Source organism: Sphaeramia orbicularis, chromosome 13, assembly GCF_902148855.1.
Source record: "Sphaeramia orbicularis chromosome 13, fSphaOr1.1, whole genome shotgun sequence".
Taxonomy (NCBI): Eukaryota; Metazoa; Chordata; class Actinopteri; order Kurtiformes; family Apogonidae; genus Sphaeramia; species Sphaeramia orbicularis.
Genome location: NC_043969.1, coordinates 31,900,007 through 31,917,873, shown reverse-complemented (window position 1 = coordinate 31,917,873; position 17,867 = coordinate 31,900,007). Strand labels below are relative to the sequence as shown.

The following is a 17,867-nucleotide window of genomic DNA, read 5'->3' as shown; positions in this document are numbered from 1 at the left end:
CACAAGAGCCACTTTCAACTTTGACGATCGCTCTGACACCAGACGAGGAAATCAACAGAAGTGAAAAGAGATTTGTTCAGTCAAGTAACACTCAGTTCTATTAAACTCCAAGCTAAACTGTTTTAGGAGCTTTTGTTGTGAGTGTTTTTGAAGGTTAAAAGCCACATCCCAGACCATTCTACATGGTTTATTACTTTTTTTTGGAGGGCAAGATGAAATTTGTGCCAGAGAAGACAATTGTTGTTCACCCTTAAACTATTACATTTATGTCATTATTCTAGGGAGCAACATAATTTAGACATCTGTGAAATACCTTTTTTAACTCTGAGGCTTTCTGAAGCTGATAGGTCAGAAACTAAATACAAACGTGAAGGTTAAAAATAGCTGTGGCTGAAAACACCTTGAATTTTCTACAATCAAAGGGTTAAAGTCACATTATTCCATTAATATATTAGTATCACCGGTGACAGACTGGCTTTGTAAGTGCTAATGGTGTGGTTTGGGGACCGTTTTTCTTTTATTCTCTTTGTCTGCGTCACCAAGCTTTAAAGCAGCACAGCAACAAGTTCCTTTTTAATTTTTTTGTTGGCATGGGAAGACATCCCTGTCAAATTCAGAAAAGGATATCATCTCAAGAGGACAGGAGCAAAAAGATTAATCTCCCACTTTCATGCCAATGCATTCTCACTAGGACAATAACAGCGCTGAGTGAGACACTGTTTATATAAAGCATATCAGTTATTCAACCTGATAAACAGAGATACAGTCAGCTGCCCATAAATGGTCATGTGTGTGTTTGAGTGTGTCCATACCGGCTTGGTCCTTGACTTGTATTTGCACCACACACAAGCACATTAGTTTATATAAGAAAGATTCGAATCTGTTGGCAATTTCTCACACATATTGAGCTGTATGCTAAAGACCTAATTATCAAGAGCTGTTATGGAGTTCACAAGCGTCTTTGACATCTTAATTAGATCTTAATGACATTTCAGTTGGAATGGCTGAACTGAGTACCCTGAGATGACGCGAAAACCAGCACTGATATACAGTGGGAAACGGAAAAGTGACTGACACTAGAGATGAGGGCACGGAAAAGGAAAGGAAGGCAAGAGAGAAGGGACGGAGGGTGAAATAAATGTAAATGAGGAGGACTGGAAGACATTTGTGCTTTATATACACACACCACTCACTGAATATGTCCTATGTGAGATGACGTGTGTTAGAATGTGGATTTGATTAACACAGATGCACTCTCTCTTTCACCAGCCATCTTTCTATCTTCTTACTTTCCTGTATTCCCTCTCTGTCCCAGCGGGATATGGAACTATACATTGCCCAGTAATTACTCTGCCCATGTCCCAGTAGCATCTCATGTCTCACATGGGCCTCTTAATCAGATTCTTAGCATTTATTACCATGAAATTTCAGTGTACTCACCCTGGAAAATGACTAGATATGCTCAGTACTGCCAAAGGAGCTAGGGCGGTAATGGTATTTCTGGCAGATAGATGGCTGATTAGACACAATAATCTTCTGTAGTGCTGTGTTTTGCATTGCAGAAATTTCTGTGTGGTCTGCAGTGGAGTGCAGGTAATAGTCTGTGTTTATTCTGGTGGGCAGCCTGGATATTTTTAGTTTAAAGGTTGATCCGCATTTATGCAGCTATACAACAAAGTCAGCAGACCAGACTGCAATGAAAGAACGTTCTGCTGCAGTGAATGAGTGAACTTGTGCACAAACCTCAAACTGTCCACGTGATTGGTTTTTTTGTAACCACAAATTATCCATCAGTGTGTCTGTGCTTTGCACTCATAAACAATGCACACACAGACAGGCAAAAAATTAAAACCTTGACAAGAGAGAGTAATTGAGTCAAATCGTTGAAGGCAAATATTTATTTATCAGATGAGTTGCTCTGTCTTGTTTTCCTGGGCTCAGCTGGCCTGCACTGCCCGTCACTTGAGAGCAGCCATTAGAGGAGAAGGGACAGAGAAATAAAGAAAGAGAGGGAGACAACTTAGACATCTAGGGGACAATGATGAGGAGCCCAGAGAGGGAGCGTAAACCACAGATAACATCAGAGAAAATGAGGGAGGAAAGGCTAAATAGAAGCTTTGTCTGAATCCCCTTGCGAGGAGGAGACTGAGGAATAAACAGAGAAACTGAATGTGGGTTGAAAGATTGGGCAGCAGGAGACACATTACTAAGAGTCTGTTGGTTGCTACAGATGCTGTTCTGTGTGCAGCCGTGTCTGTTTATCACTTTCCACTTCTCCCCAAGCCCTTCGTCTCATCTCTATTCTACCCTTTCTGTCTAGCCTAAATCTGTCAGAATACAGCCACAAATACCTGGCAACAGCTACCATTTACAACCACCTCCTCGTCTTCCTCCCCTACCATGCCTCAAGCTTCTGTTTATTTGCACTTCCTCCTGGTTACTCTCAGCCTTTATTCATTTTATTTAGCCTTTATGGGTTTACTTAGCATTTTATTCGCCCATAAAGGGCAATAAAAGGAAGCTTGTGAGATCAGCAATTCATTCTAACAGATTTAGGTCCGCAGATGCTGGTGTAATTTCGTAGTTTTCCACTTAAGAAGGGCATGTTTTTTGTTTTTTTATTATCACAGCCTGGAAGTAGAACATTAGGCCCATGTTGTCTCCGCAATGCTCTATCAACCTACTTGTCACATAAAGCATCTATTTTGAATACTTTAATGTTGCAAAGACTGCAAACTGTTGCAGAGCCTATTTTTTTCTGTTTCCAAGCAGATGTTCTTTGAATCCAGGCCATAGATAGACTGGCCAAGACTACACAAACTCTAATCTGCTTATGTGTACCAGTTCTGGCCTAGCTCTTTTCACTTCTGCTGCTTGTGTCATCTCCATTCTGCAGCCAGATTGACTGATGATCTAACCCTTGTCTAGCAGGGATATAACTATTAGACACCATGTTACACCCAGGACTTTGACTACCAGTCACAAAGAGCAGAAGAATAGAATTGTGGCGCCCTGATACGCTGTGATGTGAGTCAGTCTCTGACTGACACCGCTGTCAGATGCTATATACTGTACTCTATCTGTAGCAAGTGGATTGGAATTGATCTTATTCATTTCCCTCATAATCACATCATGCCTGGCATGCTATGTGTATTGATTGCTATGGTAACGAGCAACAGGAGGTGCATATGGTCTGTGACCGTGCTGATTAGTGTCTGTCTATGTCTGCATCCCAGGTTCACAGAGGCAGACACCATTGTGATGGGGGACGTGACATATGGGGCCTGCTGTGTCGACGACTTCACCGCCCGAGCCCTGGGAGCTGATTTCATGGTGCACTATGGTCACAGCTGTCTCAGTGAGTCTCCTACCAGTCTGTGTGCATGTTTGTTTCCCCCACTGGCTATATTTTTTACAATGTATTTTTTTAAATTATCTCACAAGAACAGGTTTGTGATGTTAAAATTTGTTATGTTCTCAGTTTTGAAGAAAGTTTTTACATTTACATGAAAAAAAGGGGATCAGTCACTTATGATGAATCAAATATTTAACTCACATGACATGAAGACATAGCTGTCAGTGCCAACAGGTAGTGTTGACTGACTAAATTATTACTCAATCTTACAAACGTCACAACCATTTAAGATCAGAAATAATGACACTCTACCCTTCTAGTGTTTATTACAGCCATGTTCACCTGAAAATTCTTTGGACAGTTTTATGGAAATGTGGCCACTGTCACTTAACACACAGACTGCCTCATGGAGGAGAACATGAACTGAACATACTCCCAGAACTTCCATCTATTAGAGAAGACAGCATGAAAAAGAACTCCGGGCACAGAGAGGCAGACAAACATAGTTATTGATCAACAGAAAATGTAACTAATTAGTGCAGCTCACCCAACTCTGCTATGGAAGGCATATCAGACCTTTGGAGCCTGGACATCACATTTACCCTGCAGATCAATGGGGAACATGCATTAGAGTCGTCCTTTGAAAACCTCAAGCAGTTCTTTAGAGCCTTCACCCTCGCCCCTGCTGTCTGTCTCTTGCTGAACATGGGAGGAAATGCTAAATCAATACTTTTGATATCTCCCTGCCAGAACAACCTCACCTCTCCCAAATACCAGAAATGACCAACAGAATTTTAATACTTTTTGCTCCCTCCAAGTTCCCTTTGTGTTGTTTTGTCTTTTCCTGTTTGTGCTCATCTTTGTGCATGGGATGTTTGCACACATTCTTTATTTGATATTTGCTGAAGTATATCCTTAGAAAAGAGATAAGATGTGCACACATTCTCATTTATACCCAAGATGCCTTAGACAAAGGCACCAAATGTAAATTTGTTGTAAGTGGTGAAGTTGGATCTGATATTAATTGATGTAAGAGATTCTCAAAAGAATTGGATCTACCAAAGATTTCCAAAGACTCCACATGTAGCGTTGCCAATTTATATGTGTTTTTGACCTTTATCACACTTTAGAAAAACATTATCTGCACTGTTTTTCTTAAGTAGAAGACACATTTATGAGATTAAACACACTGTGTTTTGACTCACTCATACAGAAACTGGGTCTCCTGCTCCTTTATTTCCTTTTAATTTCCTTTTGCATATTTGCTCTGAATATTGGTGTCATTTCATCTTTTATTAACATAATGCACCTCCATGTAGTGCAGAATAATAGTCTGCACAATAAACCAGTGTTTTATGTTCTAATCCTGTGATACGATTTGCTCATTACAGAGTTGGGAAATGCACTTGACCTTATTGACTTTTTTTGAAATGACATCTGCACAAAAAAAAAAAAAAAAAACTTGAAGAGCAAAATGAAGAAAGTCAGAGAATGTTAGTGGATGAGATAAAGGGCAACACAGAACATCCAAAATGCAATTTATTGCCATTTATTATTTATATTTTCACTCTATTCCTTTCTTTCTTTCTTTCTTTCTTTCTTTCTTCCTTTCTTTCTTTTTTTTTTAACCAAAGCACAGAAAGAACCATTATAAAACAGCTGTCTGTGGAGTAGCAGACTTGCTCAGATAACACCAGCTGTCACAATAAAGCTGAAAATAAATATGGAAATGCAACTGTCATATTGCAATTTGATCCTCACTAATTTGAAACCTCAATCAAAGGTTACACGGAGGATCAGTTTTAGCGTAGTTTAACTTGATCTCAACCAGGATGATGCTTAAACGAATGATATTTTGATTTTTAAAATGGAATTATGCATTTTAAAACATTTCCCTGTGGTCTACATAAACTGTAAATGCTTTGTTTGGGTCTGAATTCTTCATTAATTCAACTCCACAGGTCCATCTTCAACACTGTTTCTTAGTAATGACACCAGAAAGATCGTTTTGAGCGCTGGCCCTTTAAATGCGCATGAGCCACTTCAGGCCACACCCCCTCCAGGTTGTTAGCTGTGCTGCTCTATCCCATTCAACCAACAACTGAACATTTTAGGTAATCGGCTCAAAGTTTGGACATATTTTCAGTATGGACCACAACTGTTGCTGCTGACAAACAATTATGTCGTACTCAGAGAAATGTTTGTTGGAAGTTTTGACCTTATATGTGCAAATGTCGTGACATTACTAGTTATAAAACATAACAAATTAAGGAGGAATAGAAACGGGTTGTAGAAATCCATTCAATTTTTGCCAAAATGAATATAAAGATAGCTTTGCAGCACCTGGAGGGTTCAAACTCAAACTTTATGAACTATTAGAGTCCAAATACACAAATAAATGTACCAAAGACTAATAAAAGTGGGTTTAGCAAAATTTGACCCCTTTAACACTTCTATACTAATGTATTTAGCAAATATTTCGCCTCATGAAAACACTGATATCACAGTCTTGAAAGCTGTTTGCTCATGTTTAATGGAGTACACTACTATTTTGAGTCACATTCATAGTTTCCAATGTGATAACAGAAGTCACCCTCTGACCTGGAAAAACGTTAAATCTACAAATAGTTACGTTTGTCTTGTAAGATAAGCTAAGCAACTGTGATATGATACTAGAGATATACTACATAATAATTAAATGCAGATGGATCCGAACGGGCTTGATATCTCAGTGATTTTTTTATGTATACAGTGAATTTCTGCAGATATTAATATTTGATGATAGAATTTGCCCAAAATGTGTTGAGCTCAGACTGGTCTCACGCCTCAAACTGAAGTCTACACTTGAATTTATTAAATCTACAAACAACAATACTTCAACCTGGAAGAGCACTCTGAGGACACATACCTGCACCACAGTCCTGTAATTCAGTTAAATAGTCGAACTCACAATGTTGCAAAAAAAAAAGGGAAAAAATCCAGGATCTGCTGCTTTTTGCTGGATGTGTAAAATCTAATGAGGCCCACCTTTCCACTAAGTAAATGGGTGCAATACTTTTTGTGCATTCCTGCAGTTGGTTTTGCATAATGAGTGCAGTGGTAATGATGTAATTCTCCTATTTAGCTGAGGTAAAAACATGATCATATATATTTACAGGGCCTAATGTTTTACTGTCTAATTGCACTTTGTTGCCACTCATCTCTAGGCTCATGAAAAATGTTGAACAGGGATTGGTGTTAAATTGCCATATATTTGTTGGAATGCAACTCAGATTGAATAAAAACCAATAAAAATAGGTCAAACGACAGATTTGTTTTTAATGGTAGTCCATAATCACAATGTAGTACACCTGCAATATATACTGATTTGTAAATGCGACAGTCTACCATTATGTCCAATCTTTTCTGAGTCCAACCCGCTATGGATGTCTATGTATTTGTTTACATGAGAACTAATGAGCTGCTGCACTGTGTGACCTTATAGCTATAACACATAGATGAATAAAAACACTGATGGAGAAAGTGAGTCCTGCCCATCTCATTGACTGTGTCTCTAATTGCAGTATCTAAGTGCTCTCAGGCTAGCGTGCTAATGTGAACACAGATCGATGTCACTTTTCTTTGCCCTTTATGTTTTGGGAAGGCTGATAAACAAGTAACCTAAAAGTCTCTGTCTGGATTTTACTCGACTCCTCCAAAAACCAGGTATTTAACTTTCGTCAAAAACATCCTATCTCAAAAGCCCACCCCTTTAAGCCCCCTCTCCATCTCCTTCGCTTCCTTTTCAGCTGAGATGCGAAGCAATTCATCACGTCTGCTGCCAGATAATTGACAGCCCACACACCCCTCAACCCCTAAACACACACACATACACATACATGCAGAGTATCCTATTACTTTTTCCACTCCTCTGCTTCATTCCCTATCTTTTGGAGTTTATGCAGTATTATTAAATCGGCCACCCCCACCCAGAAATTGAATTCCAGTGTTTCCACCCTTACTCTTATAGGAATTTCTCATTCCTCACTCACCATTTCCATCCCATCTGCCTTCAGTCCTTTGTAAAGATGTGTATCTGATTCTCTCACACACTTCCAAGTCCCTTCTTTTCTCCTCCACCTCTATTTTCTCCCCCCTTCTGCTTATTTCACGCTTTACTCCTAATCTCTCTCAATGTCGCTTTAATCTAGGCCGTCAAGTGAGCTGCACTTCATAAAATATTCCTACCATAATGGCCCATTTGCCTAATCATAACAAAAAGTCCCCTCGCTCCTGATCTACAAATTAAATGTAACACAAAAGGAAGAATAATTGCAATGATCAACAAAAGCCGATCATTCTTCTCTCTTATCCGTACCCTTCACCCTGCCTTTCTTGGACTCTTTCCTACTTTCTTCACCATCAAACTCAACACGTCTCTAGCTACCTCTCCTAGGCCCCGGTGCGTAGTAAATGGCCTGTGAAATTAATAGCATTAATAGTAATCGCATGTGTCCCTCTCCTTCCCTAAATAATTGAGGTCTTCGCATCAGTTCCTTGCGCAGAATGAGTTTCAGTTATATCACACGGGTGCCTACTGTGAGCTATAAATGTGCATGTTACGTGTTCCCTCATAGCTGTTTCGCTGGACATGTGCTTCACGTTAATGTTTGAGGTGTCATCAATAGTGTATATACTGCAGGCTTACCTGATATAACAGACTGAATTATTCATCTGTCTTTCTTTTGTCTCTGTTTCCTGCAGTCCCCATAGACTCCACTGCAGGAATTAAGATGCTGTATGTGTTTGTGGATATCCAGATGGACAATGCACACTTCCTGGACACGGTCAAGTTCAACTTCCCTCCTGGACAGTCTCTGGCTCTTGTCAGCACTATTCAGTTTGTGGCTGCACTGCAGGTGATGAAGCACTGAGAGTATCAGATTTTTTTTTTTTTTTTTGTGCTTGACAACACGTAAATGTGGGCGTCTTACTTGAATTTTTTTTTTTGTCTCACTCAGGTATTTGTGTATATACAGTAGACACACACACACATATATATATTTATATATATATATATATATATATATATATATATATATATATTTATTTATTTATTTTTTTTTTTTTTTTTTTTTAACGTACATGTTCATACAGTATCCTCTCTTTCCTGGCTTTTATGAACCAGCTCACTCTCTGCACTTAAGCTCAGTTCAAGTGTGGGTTTGAGAAATCCGGCCGCAGATATTTTAGATTTAAAAGGTGCGATGAACTCGGAAGGCCCTCAGTTAGGTATCGTGCTCTACTTTGTTCTTTACATAAGCATCAGTGGCTGCAGCTATAGCGTTCAACTTGAGCACTGTGTGTTTTTTCAGGTTCACTGCCTCTCTGTTCCATAATGTGTTTTGAGGCTTGCATTTACTGTGTTGAGCCAACACCACTTTGGGCCCTCACTAATGCAGCCAGTGTTATTTTTATACCAAACTTGGCCTGCGTGGGTCATATTTTATGTTGGGGTGTTTAAGTGCATCTGTGTGTATATTTGTGCATATGTATCGGTGTTTGTAGTTGTGCACTGTATACATGTGCTCCTCCATCATTTTTTCATGTCTTTGTTTGTGTAGGCTTGCTGAGGTCACACAGAATAGGCAGGAGGAGCTGAGAGTTCACTCCTATTCCCTGCTGGCTGCCTTAAATTAGCCTTAAATCATTTAGTTTACCCTTCCACCTCCAACCACACAACTGATTTCTCTTGTTTTATCATAATTGTTTGCTTTTTCATCTTCTCACACCAACAATGTAGGAGATAAAATGGGTTGATTCCTTTCAGCTTGCTTCTAAATGATTAGTTTTTCTTGCTTTTCATGTGCTGGGTCTGTTTTTCATTTACATATGTTTATTTTCTAACATAAGAACATCAGTTGTTAGCTTATGTCTCAATTTTGTTTTCTGTATGTGCCTTGTGTTTTCTTTTTCTTTATAACTCTATTTAAAAATAACTTAAAATGCCCTCTCCTTTCTTTACAACTCTGTTTTTTTTTATTTTGGAAAAATCTGTAACTGAGGGCCAAGTCCAAAACATGTGGGTGGTTTAGAGTTGGACCGGAGAGTATCACCGTTTTTATTTCTTCCTTATTCTATGCTTCAGGCTGTGAGTGCAGCTCTGAAGCCAGAGTATGACGTGCTGGTTCCCCAGTGTCGACCTCTGTCACCAGGAGAAATTTTGGGCTGTACCTCCCCTCGCTTGGACCGCCATGTCAACGCTATCATGTAAGAAGCTTCCTTCCTCCCTTCCACCGCTCTTTCTTTGTGTTACTTAGCAGGGATCTCTAGATAAACCAAAAATACCCAGCTTTGACGCATCCAGTCACTGCCCACCCCAGTTTCATAATTACCTCTGCCATTGTCACACATGTGACATGAGGAATAATCAGTATGACATCATACCAGTCACACCAGACATAGCTAGCTGTGACAACTAGCTCTGTGTGTGCACCTCCCATCAGGCTTCCATTATTTCCAGCCAGAAACAGCCAGATGCTGATCCACAACGGCACAGCTAAAAATATCATCACACTGTGCGATGCATTGGATTGTATGAAGCCAGACAGCAATGGCAACTTCTGACTGTTTTAAACCAACAGCATCATATCCACTAGCTCACCACTTTGCCATGTTTTAAAGAAGTAATATGATTAAATATGACACCTACTACCAGTATGTTGACAGTGGTAACTGAGTTTGGTAACATATGATTGTACATTTCTTTTAGCTTCTAATATTTTCTGGCTCACGTTCTTAATTTAAATTCACTTCTCTAAACAGGGAACGAGATGTTGAATCCAGAATGGAGTGGCACAATTCCAAATATACTAGCTCCTCAGTGCTTTACTTCAACATAAATGCTGTGTTTGCATCAAAGTGAAGCTTATCCTCCCTGTACTGCAGGCAGGAAAGTGCTCTGCCAAAGTAACAGGTTCAGGCAATGAAAACACCTCCACAGTCATAACGTCTGTACAGTTGTTCAACACTAGAGTGAATCCTGTACTTTGTTGTGAACAGTGAGTTGAAATAAGTCACAGGTATAATTATACCTGGATGCATCACCCGCTACGTCTGATCTGTGCACATCTAGTGTTAGTCCATGTGATTAAAACCTCCCGGTGCATGAGATTTAAGCAGCTACACAAGGACAAGCTTTGCTATATACATAAGCCAGGCCATATGGGAGACAAAAGAGCCAAGTGAGTGTGTGTGTGTCTTTGTATGCATGAAAAAGTGGAAGTAGAGGGGTTAGTGTGTGCTTTACCTACTAATCCAAAGTGTCTTGTCTTTGATGTGAGAGTTGGGGAGTGATGGGAGGGAGAATTGATTAGCCAGCCTAAGAGTTGTTAAGAGCTTCTCTCTCGTTCTCTTTCATGCTCTCTCTCTCTTTCTCAGTTTCTCTCACTTACACCCACCACATCATACTTACTCACATATTCTTCTCACATGCACATTCAGTGCACTTATACAACATACAAGTGTAACATAAGGACTACAGCATACTTAAAGTGGGCTGCATCCATTTTTCCCGTAGTGTCTTTAGTTGGCTAGTAATGCTAACCTCCAAAGACAGTCCAATTCTAAGTCCTCATACCATTTTATTTTAGAATACTATTGTGCTGTGGTTTGTCACAGAAATTGATAGCTGCATCAAGAGCTCAATTACAGTGGAAAGGTTTACAATGAAATTCACTTTGGGCTTTGATGATATCCTACATTTCCACTAGAAATACAGGACAAGCTCCCTCTAATAGTTTATGATTGTATGCTCTTACCTAATAATAGAATAAATTAAAATGCTATATCCACATGCTGTCATTACATTTTACTGTAGTTTTGAACTAGATGAGCATTATGGATGAAAAACAGAGTGTTCTCGTGGCTTTAAGTGGTCTGGTCTGCTCATTTTCTATTATGTAAAAATATATTTGGTAGTGCTTGATTTAATTTATTGAGATGCTGTATTCAAAGGAGATATAAGAAATAATTTTTCAGTCTTTTCTATCACCTGAACTTTATCCCCCTTTTTTTGATACTAACATTGTAATGCATAGGTTATCATTATAGAAAGAACTTTTTGGACAAATGTATGGGAATAGAAATACTGTGATCTCTTTAAGATTCTACAGAGAGATGAGGACAACTGTGGTTTAAGTGCAGCAGGCTTATTGTTAGGAGCATAATTATATGAGGGCCCTGGATGTTGCTAAGCAAAGAGAGGCAGTGCAACAGTGGCTCTGTTCAAGGTTATTTTGCTCTGTCATTCAGGTAGTTGCGATCTCTGTCCGCTTCACATGAATAGCCACATGCATGCGTCCTAATATGCAGGTTTTCTCCAAATAGCATACATGGAAAAACCGCCCACAGCCTATTACAGGCTGCTCTAAAAGCTGACCAATTAGTGGGTTTAATTGCATGGCCTGTCTCAGTGGGCCTATTGAGACTGTGCAGTAATGAGTAGGGGTACAGACCTGAGCCCCCTCACATTAACAGCTGGAATCTTCTCAGCCTGACCCCAAGAGGGAGGTTATATAAGACTATTCTTCCTGAGCCTGTGTTTTCAGGCACCTACATACCGTTGTGTATTTATGGTTTGTGAACTCTGCCTCTTCATGGGCGTCAGTGAATCCCCGACACCAGGCCCCGGGTTAATTGGAAGGGCTTGCATTCTCTGTACACAGCATGCTCCAGTCGTTAGGGTCATGTACCCTCAGCACCAGCTTCAGGACCTCTGCCTTATATCACTTTGGTCCTGTGTAAAACGGCTACAGAGAAGAATTGATTTAGAGTGAGAGACAGACAACAGATTGGCGTTTCTATGGAAGTATTTTAGTCAAATTGCACATAAAGCAGTGCTCAGATGAAGATTGTTTTTCCCTTATTTGTGCTACCTCTAACTTGCTTTTGATTTGTGTTTGTTTTTTCTATAGATATCTGGGAGATGGAAGATTTCACCTAGAGTCGATCATGATTGCAAACCCAGAAATACCTGCATACAGGTACAGTATAGGAAACAATTTAATTTGTTATCAAATAGTTCCGTATTTCCTAAACCTCCTGAGACCCAGCAATGCATTTTTGTCTTCTACAGGGGACAAGAGTTTCACAGCTGTATTTAAAAAAAAATAAATGTGTCTGAAAAAACTGTTGCATTATGCTGTTTCCAATCAAGACAATTATTTAAATGCAATGTAAAAAAAAGGCCAAACTTTTACTTTCTTGCATCTCAGGAGGTTAATGAAATAGTTTGTAGAAGGCTTATTGTAGTGCAGGATCATTATGGTTCGAACATTATCTCAGTTTGAAAACAGCTGAAAACTTTTTGTCCCTTTAAATTGTAATGCTATTCAAATCAAAGCCTAAGTCACAGTCATGATCACTCTCCTTGTTTCAGTGTCATGATAACATTTTGAGGATGCAGGATTGTTTTGATGAGCGCTTGTTTGTATTCAATGAAATTGTGTTGTTAGAGACATATGCTCTGCCGCGCAAATCACAGGTCTCTCTCATAAACAAGATTCTAATCTCAAGTGAACCCCTTGTACCAAAGAAAAGGAGATTAGATGCTTAGAAATACCTGCATTTTCCCTAAGATACACTAACTCCTGTCATACTTGATGGCTTTTCATGATTGGATTTTTTCATCTTTTCTTGCTCTTCTGTTCTCCGGTATCTCTAGATACCTGAGCAATAAACAGTAATAAGGGTAATGCGTTGATACTGTTGATATTCATGTACAACTTTCATCTATGCATGTATGTGTGCCACTCTCTTTCTGTTTGTGTGTTCATAGATATGACCCCTACAGTAAGGTCTTCTCTAGGGAATACTATGACCATGATGCCATGCGAGCGCTAAGACTCCAGGCTATTGACAAGGCTCGTTCAGCACAGAGATGGGGCCTGATCTTGGGCACGCTGGGCCGACAGGGCAGCCCCAAAGTCCTAGAGGTGAGATTCTGTGTCCTCATTTCTACAGTCTACATGTCCTGAGGCCACTTGTGCAATGGTTTGTAATACTTTCAGTGTAAGATTCTCTGACAAGTAGTTTGGTGACATGAACCACTAATAAGACAAGCAGTCTTCACACTGGGAGCTTGTTATTTCACATTTAGCACGATGCAGTCAAACCATAGAGAGCTTTACCCTTGATTCAATGTTGGCCTCGAGACTGGATGTGGGGAGATGCATCACATCATCCTAACACAGCTTCTAATACTCAAACTTCTAAAAATGAATGTTGTACTGATAACCAGTCTTGGGTTGAATTTGATAGATTCATTCTTTAATTCTACGTACTGATTCCCTGTTTACATTTCTGTTTTAAATTGTGAGAAATGAGGTCAAATGTAAATAACAAAAATTTTTTTTGTTTGTTTGTTTTAATGGGCCTTTCAATAAGTTAATAGTATTTACATTTTAGCACTTACTAGTGTTTGTTATGAAATGGGGTTCATTTTGGTATCTGGCACTTTGCCAGCTTTTTAGACCCAATAATAAAGGAGAAATTTAGACATATGTCCCCCAAGGATGGACCTACTGATGACCTCAAATAAATGCAAAAAAAAATGTAAACTCTTGCTCTGAGCCATCCCAAAATGAATGATTTTTTAATAAAATATTGGGACCAAAAACAGGACCAAAATTGGGACAGGAAAAGCTACCTAGGTGTCAGTGCATTTGATCTGGAACACATGGCTGTAAGCGGTCTTATATACCGCTATAACTAAAGACACTGTGTTAAATTTGACTATCCTAGTGGTTTTTCTAATACAGACATGTGGGTTTTTCATTAATCTGCAGTCTCATTCCAGGTTTCATGTCTAACCCATCGTGTCCACTTGTGTTACATGCAGAACCTGCCCATTTAAACACAAATAAATCATGAGTGATTTTGCAATAGCGGCCATTTTTGTGAAACACGCTGCCTTGCAAAATTACACCGATTCCCAAATGTACCTGTGAGAGACTAAAAAGGTATTAAAAAAAATAGTAGTGCTTAATTTTTGTGTCCTTTTTACCATGTTACATGCGGATTTTTGTGTAAAACATAATATAAAATATATATGTAAAAATGTGTTTATCTGAACAATAGTTTCTCTTTTATCTCAGTAAATATTTATTTTTAAAATAGACCCAAAGTGCTTCTAAACTTATTTCATAACATTAGTCTACATCTTGTTTGAATTTTTAGCCCCGATGTCCTGTTTTTAGGGACCAGTTTCATAGACGCACCCATATGCATACACCAAAAAAAAAAAAAAGATCCACATATGGATCAAAAATGTTGTATCAAAGCTCAAACTCCGGCAGTTGAATTTATTGCTGGTTGCTTTCAAGAGACTGTAGTAGAGTTCTGCTGGCAAACATGTCCGTCTAAAGATTTTGTGTTATTCTTTTTTGACATTTTATTTTCTATGGTATAGTCACATTTTTTGCCATTTACTTCTTTCCATCTTGTGCACTGTTAAGACATGATGCTAGCTTGTATCTGAACAAATGGACAAATGTGTTGACATGTGACATACTCACATAGATAGGGTTTGGCACATATCTATCTATATCTTGCAGATATGTAGCCTTTGTTTGCAATGAGAAAGAGTTCATCACATTTAGGGAACAATACAAAGGTCAATTGTTTTGGTAACTTCCATTTTAGATTTCTGAATTTCAGTTTCCAGCCTTTATTTTAATTCTTTGTTTAACCTTTTCCCAAATGCGTCAAAAGTCAATCCACTGAAAATACTCATTCAGGGACAACTCTTGACCTGTGATTGTACATTATCATGCACACGCTCACACACACAGGCTGGTTCATTAGGTCCAGACTCATAACTCAGAATCTCAAAGTCTTTGCAGGTATGAGCTATTATGCATTAGCATGCACCCAGGTCTGTCTGGGGGTACGCATCGATCAACCATGAAGCCCTCTCTGGTCACTCCTAACCTACAGCTGCTCCTCCTGCTGCTTTCCCCTCTGCTGTCCATTCCTTATTGTTCTCTTTATCTTTTTTTTTTTTTGTTTGATATGCCTTCTCTCTGCTTTATTTACACAGCGGTGTGTTGACTTTTAAGTGCCTTTACTCCAAATGTCTTTAATTAATATGCAAGACAGTATGTTCCTCCATTTTTTAATTCAAGACACACAAGTTTTAAACCCACCATATCTACTTTTCATCCTCAAGTCAAATATACTCATCCCCTTTCAGTGGATACTTCTCCTGTTTAGAAATATCTGAACTTGAGAGATTAAGTTGGCATTGATGTAAAAATGTCAACTAAAAAGGGAGAAGTTTCATTTTAGAGTGGTGGCAGAGGACGGATTAAATAAGTAGGATTTGAATAAAGAGGCCTACCTGCTCTCCCGTGGTGATCTGTCGAGATTAGGAACTGCAATGTCAGATAACTTCTCAAATACACGGATAGAACTATCTCTATAGTGTCTTGTGATACTTCCAAGGACAGTGCGTATCAGCAGCATACACCTTTATCTCACCAAAGGAACATTTGTGGGATTTCTTCACTTGCCTTGGGTGCCCAGTGCAACCCTGAATATCATCTCAGTCCTAACACCACTGCCCAAAACATCAAAAGGAGAGCCAGCGAGGGACCAGGGATCCTTGAACTGGCTAAACAGTTTCATTTATTGACTTGTTACATGAGGCTTGCTGCCTGGGCTTTGTACCCATGGGGCCCAATCAGCTCAGCATGAGGATGTAAAGTGGAGCCAGGGCCATGTGAGTCCTTTACCGTCTAATTCAGGACCTTGTTTTGATTAACCGTGGCACTAAAACTGGCTCTTGGGATTCCTAATGCTACTTCTCACATGTAGAAATTGTATTGAGGTGTCTCCTAAATGAAGCTGGCTCTACCTATGCATATCATCATACTAGTTGCCTAAAACAGCTGTCCAATTCCTACAAACCATCCATTTTTTAGCAGAACTAATGTGAAAGCTGTGTCTGTATTCCCTGCTGCGAAAAAAATGCATTTTCAGTGGCTGTTAGACTCTGCCAAGGTTGTGCTTCATCCTTTGTCACCGGTTCTTTGATTTTCATAACAGAATCTCAAGGTACGTCTGAATTTTGGAGGAAAAGCATTTCATTGACCTCAAGGTCATATTTCTACTACTTACTTTCAGCTGATGAACAAACTCTGTTGACTTAGCCAGATACAGACCTCCAAATCAATTTCAACTTAATGGGAGGAGGAAGTCAACACTTCCTCATCTGGGGTCAGGATACTCTATTGGAAGGAGAACATGGAATTATTCATTTTTTGTTGCTGCCCATAGTAAAATATTTATTTAGGGTGTTTTCAGGTTCATGCAAGAGGTAACTTGAAGATGAAGTTGGAGATGTAATGGATCGACGACAGTTGACAGCAACATTTGTCTATAGCCAGATTGCCAGCTCAGTTTTTCTCACATTTTCATCCCCAACCACCATAATCATTTCTCTTTGTACATCTGTAAATGTTCAAAGGAGATGGAAGACAAGGATATGCTGACTACTTTCCTTAGCTGACTGCAATTGCAATTTGTAACTTAACATTTGATTTAGTGGAGTTTCACATCCTGAAACAGGTTTGTGATTGATATTTGCACGGTTATACTTTCAATCCACACTTTTTACCATTCTTCTTTACTCTTCCCAGCACCTGGAATCAAAGCTTCAATCACTGGGCAGGACTTTCAGCCGAGTGCTCCTGTCTGAGATTTTCCCTAGCAAGTTGGATCTGATGTCAGATGTAGATGCGTAAGTACCAAGATAGACACATACATGCTGTATCTCTCATCCAGATTGGCTTGCACATGGTATTCAGTCAAGCAGCACTATTTGATTTTTATCAGAATATAGCTGAACTCAGGAGCTGAGTTAGAGAAATCAGCAAAAAAAAAAAAAAATACAGCCTATAAATCAAGTTTGAGCATCCTGTTTTGGTTTAAACCACCATATTTATTTTGTCACTCATGCTGATCAGGTTTCTTGCAATTTGTCTCTCCCCTGATGGCACCCTTGAGGTTGTTATTGAAAGGCTTGCCTTGTTTGGTTACTGTGTGTTACTTATTCATAGGGAAAAAATCCCCACTAACATCTGGTCTTGGTCTTCATTGTGAAAGATTACAATCAGCGACAATCAGCATTAAGTCCTGGGTCAAATAACTCTGCTGTAGTCACAGGCTCCAGCTCTGTGTAGTTGTATAATGGAACCACAACACCTGGATGCATTTATTTTTCACCTCTTTTCCAGTACAATTGTATGATGCCTGGTGCGTTAGTAACCACCAAAGGAACATTATTTATTATTTTTTACAGTCAGGAGCAATGCAAGGCAAAGCAGAACTGCAATTTGCTGTTTTCCGGTGCATTTGTGACATTAAAGATCACACTCCAGACGAGCAATCTTATCCACTGGCAGTGTGAAATGAGTCACTTGTCTATTTTAATGGAATTACTCAGATTTTAAAACCTGGATACACGCTGTTA

At 39.2% G+C, this 17,867-nt stretch overlaps 1 protein-coding gene across 1 annotated transcript in view; it reads left to right on the top strand.

The window, feature by feature from the left end:
- dph1 (diphthamide biosynthesis 1) overlaps window positions 1-17,867 on the top strand; it is an 84,932-nt gene that overhangs the window by 55,782 nt on the left and 11,283 nt on the right. The window contains exons 4-9 of the mRNA XM_030152784.1: window positions 3,237-3,358; window positions 8,099-8,253; window positions 9,483-9,604; window positions 12,310-12,378; window positions 13,173-13,329; window positions 17,035-17,135. Coding sequence (XP_030008644.1) covers window positions 3,237-3,358; window positions 8,099-8,253; window positions 9,483-9,604; window positions 12,310-12,378; window positions 13,173-13,329; window positions 17,035-17,135 — 726 coding nt within the window. The remainder of the gene's footprint in view (window positions 1-3,236; window positions 3,359-8,098; window positions 8,254-9,482; window positions 9,605-12,309; window positions 12,379-13,172; window positions 13,330-17,034; window positions 17,136-17,867) is intronic.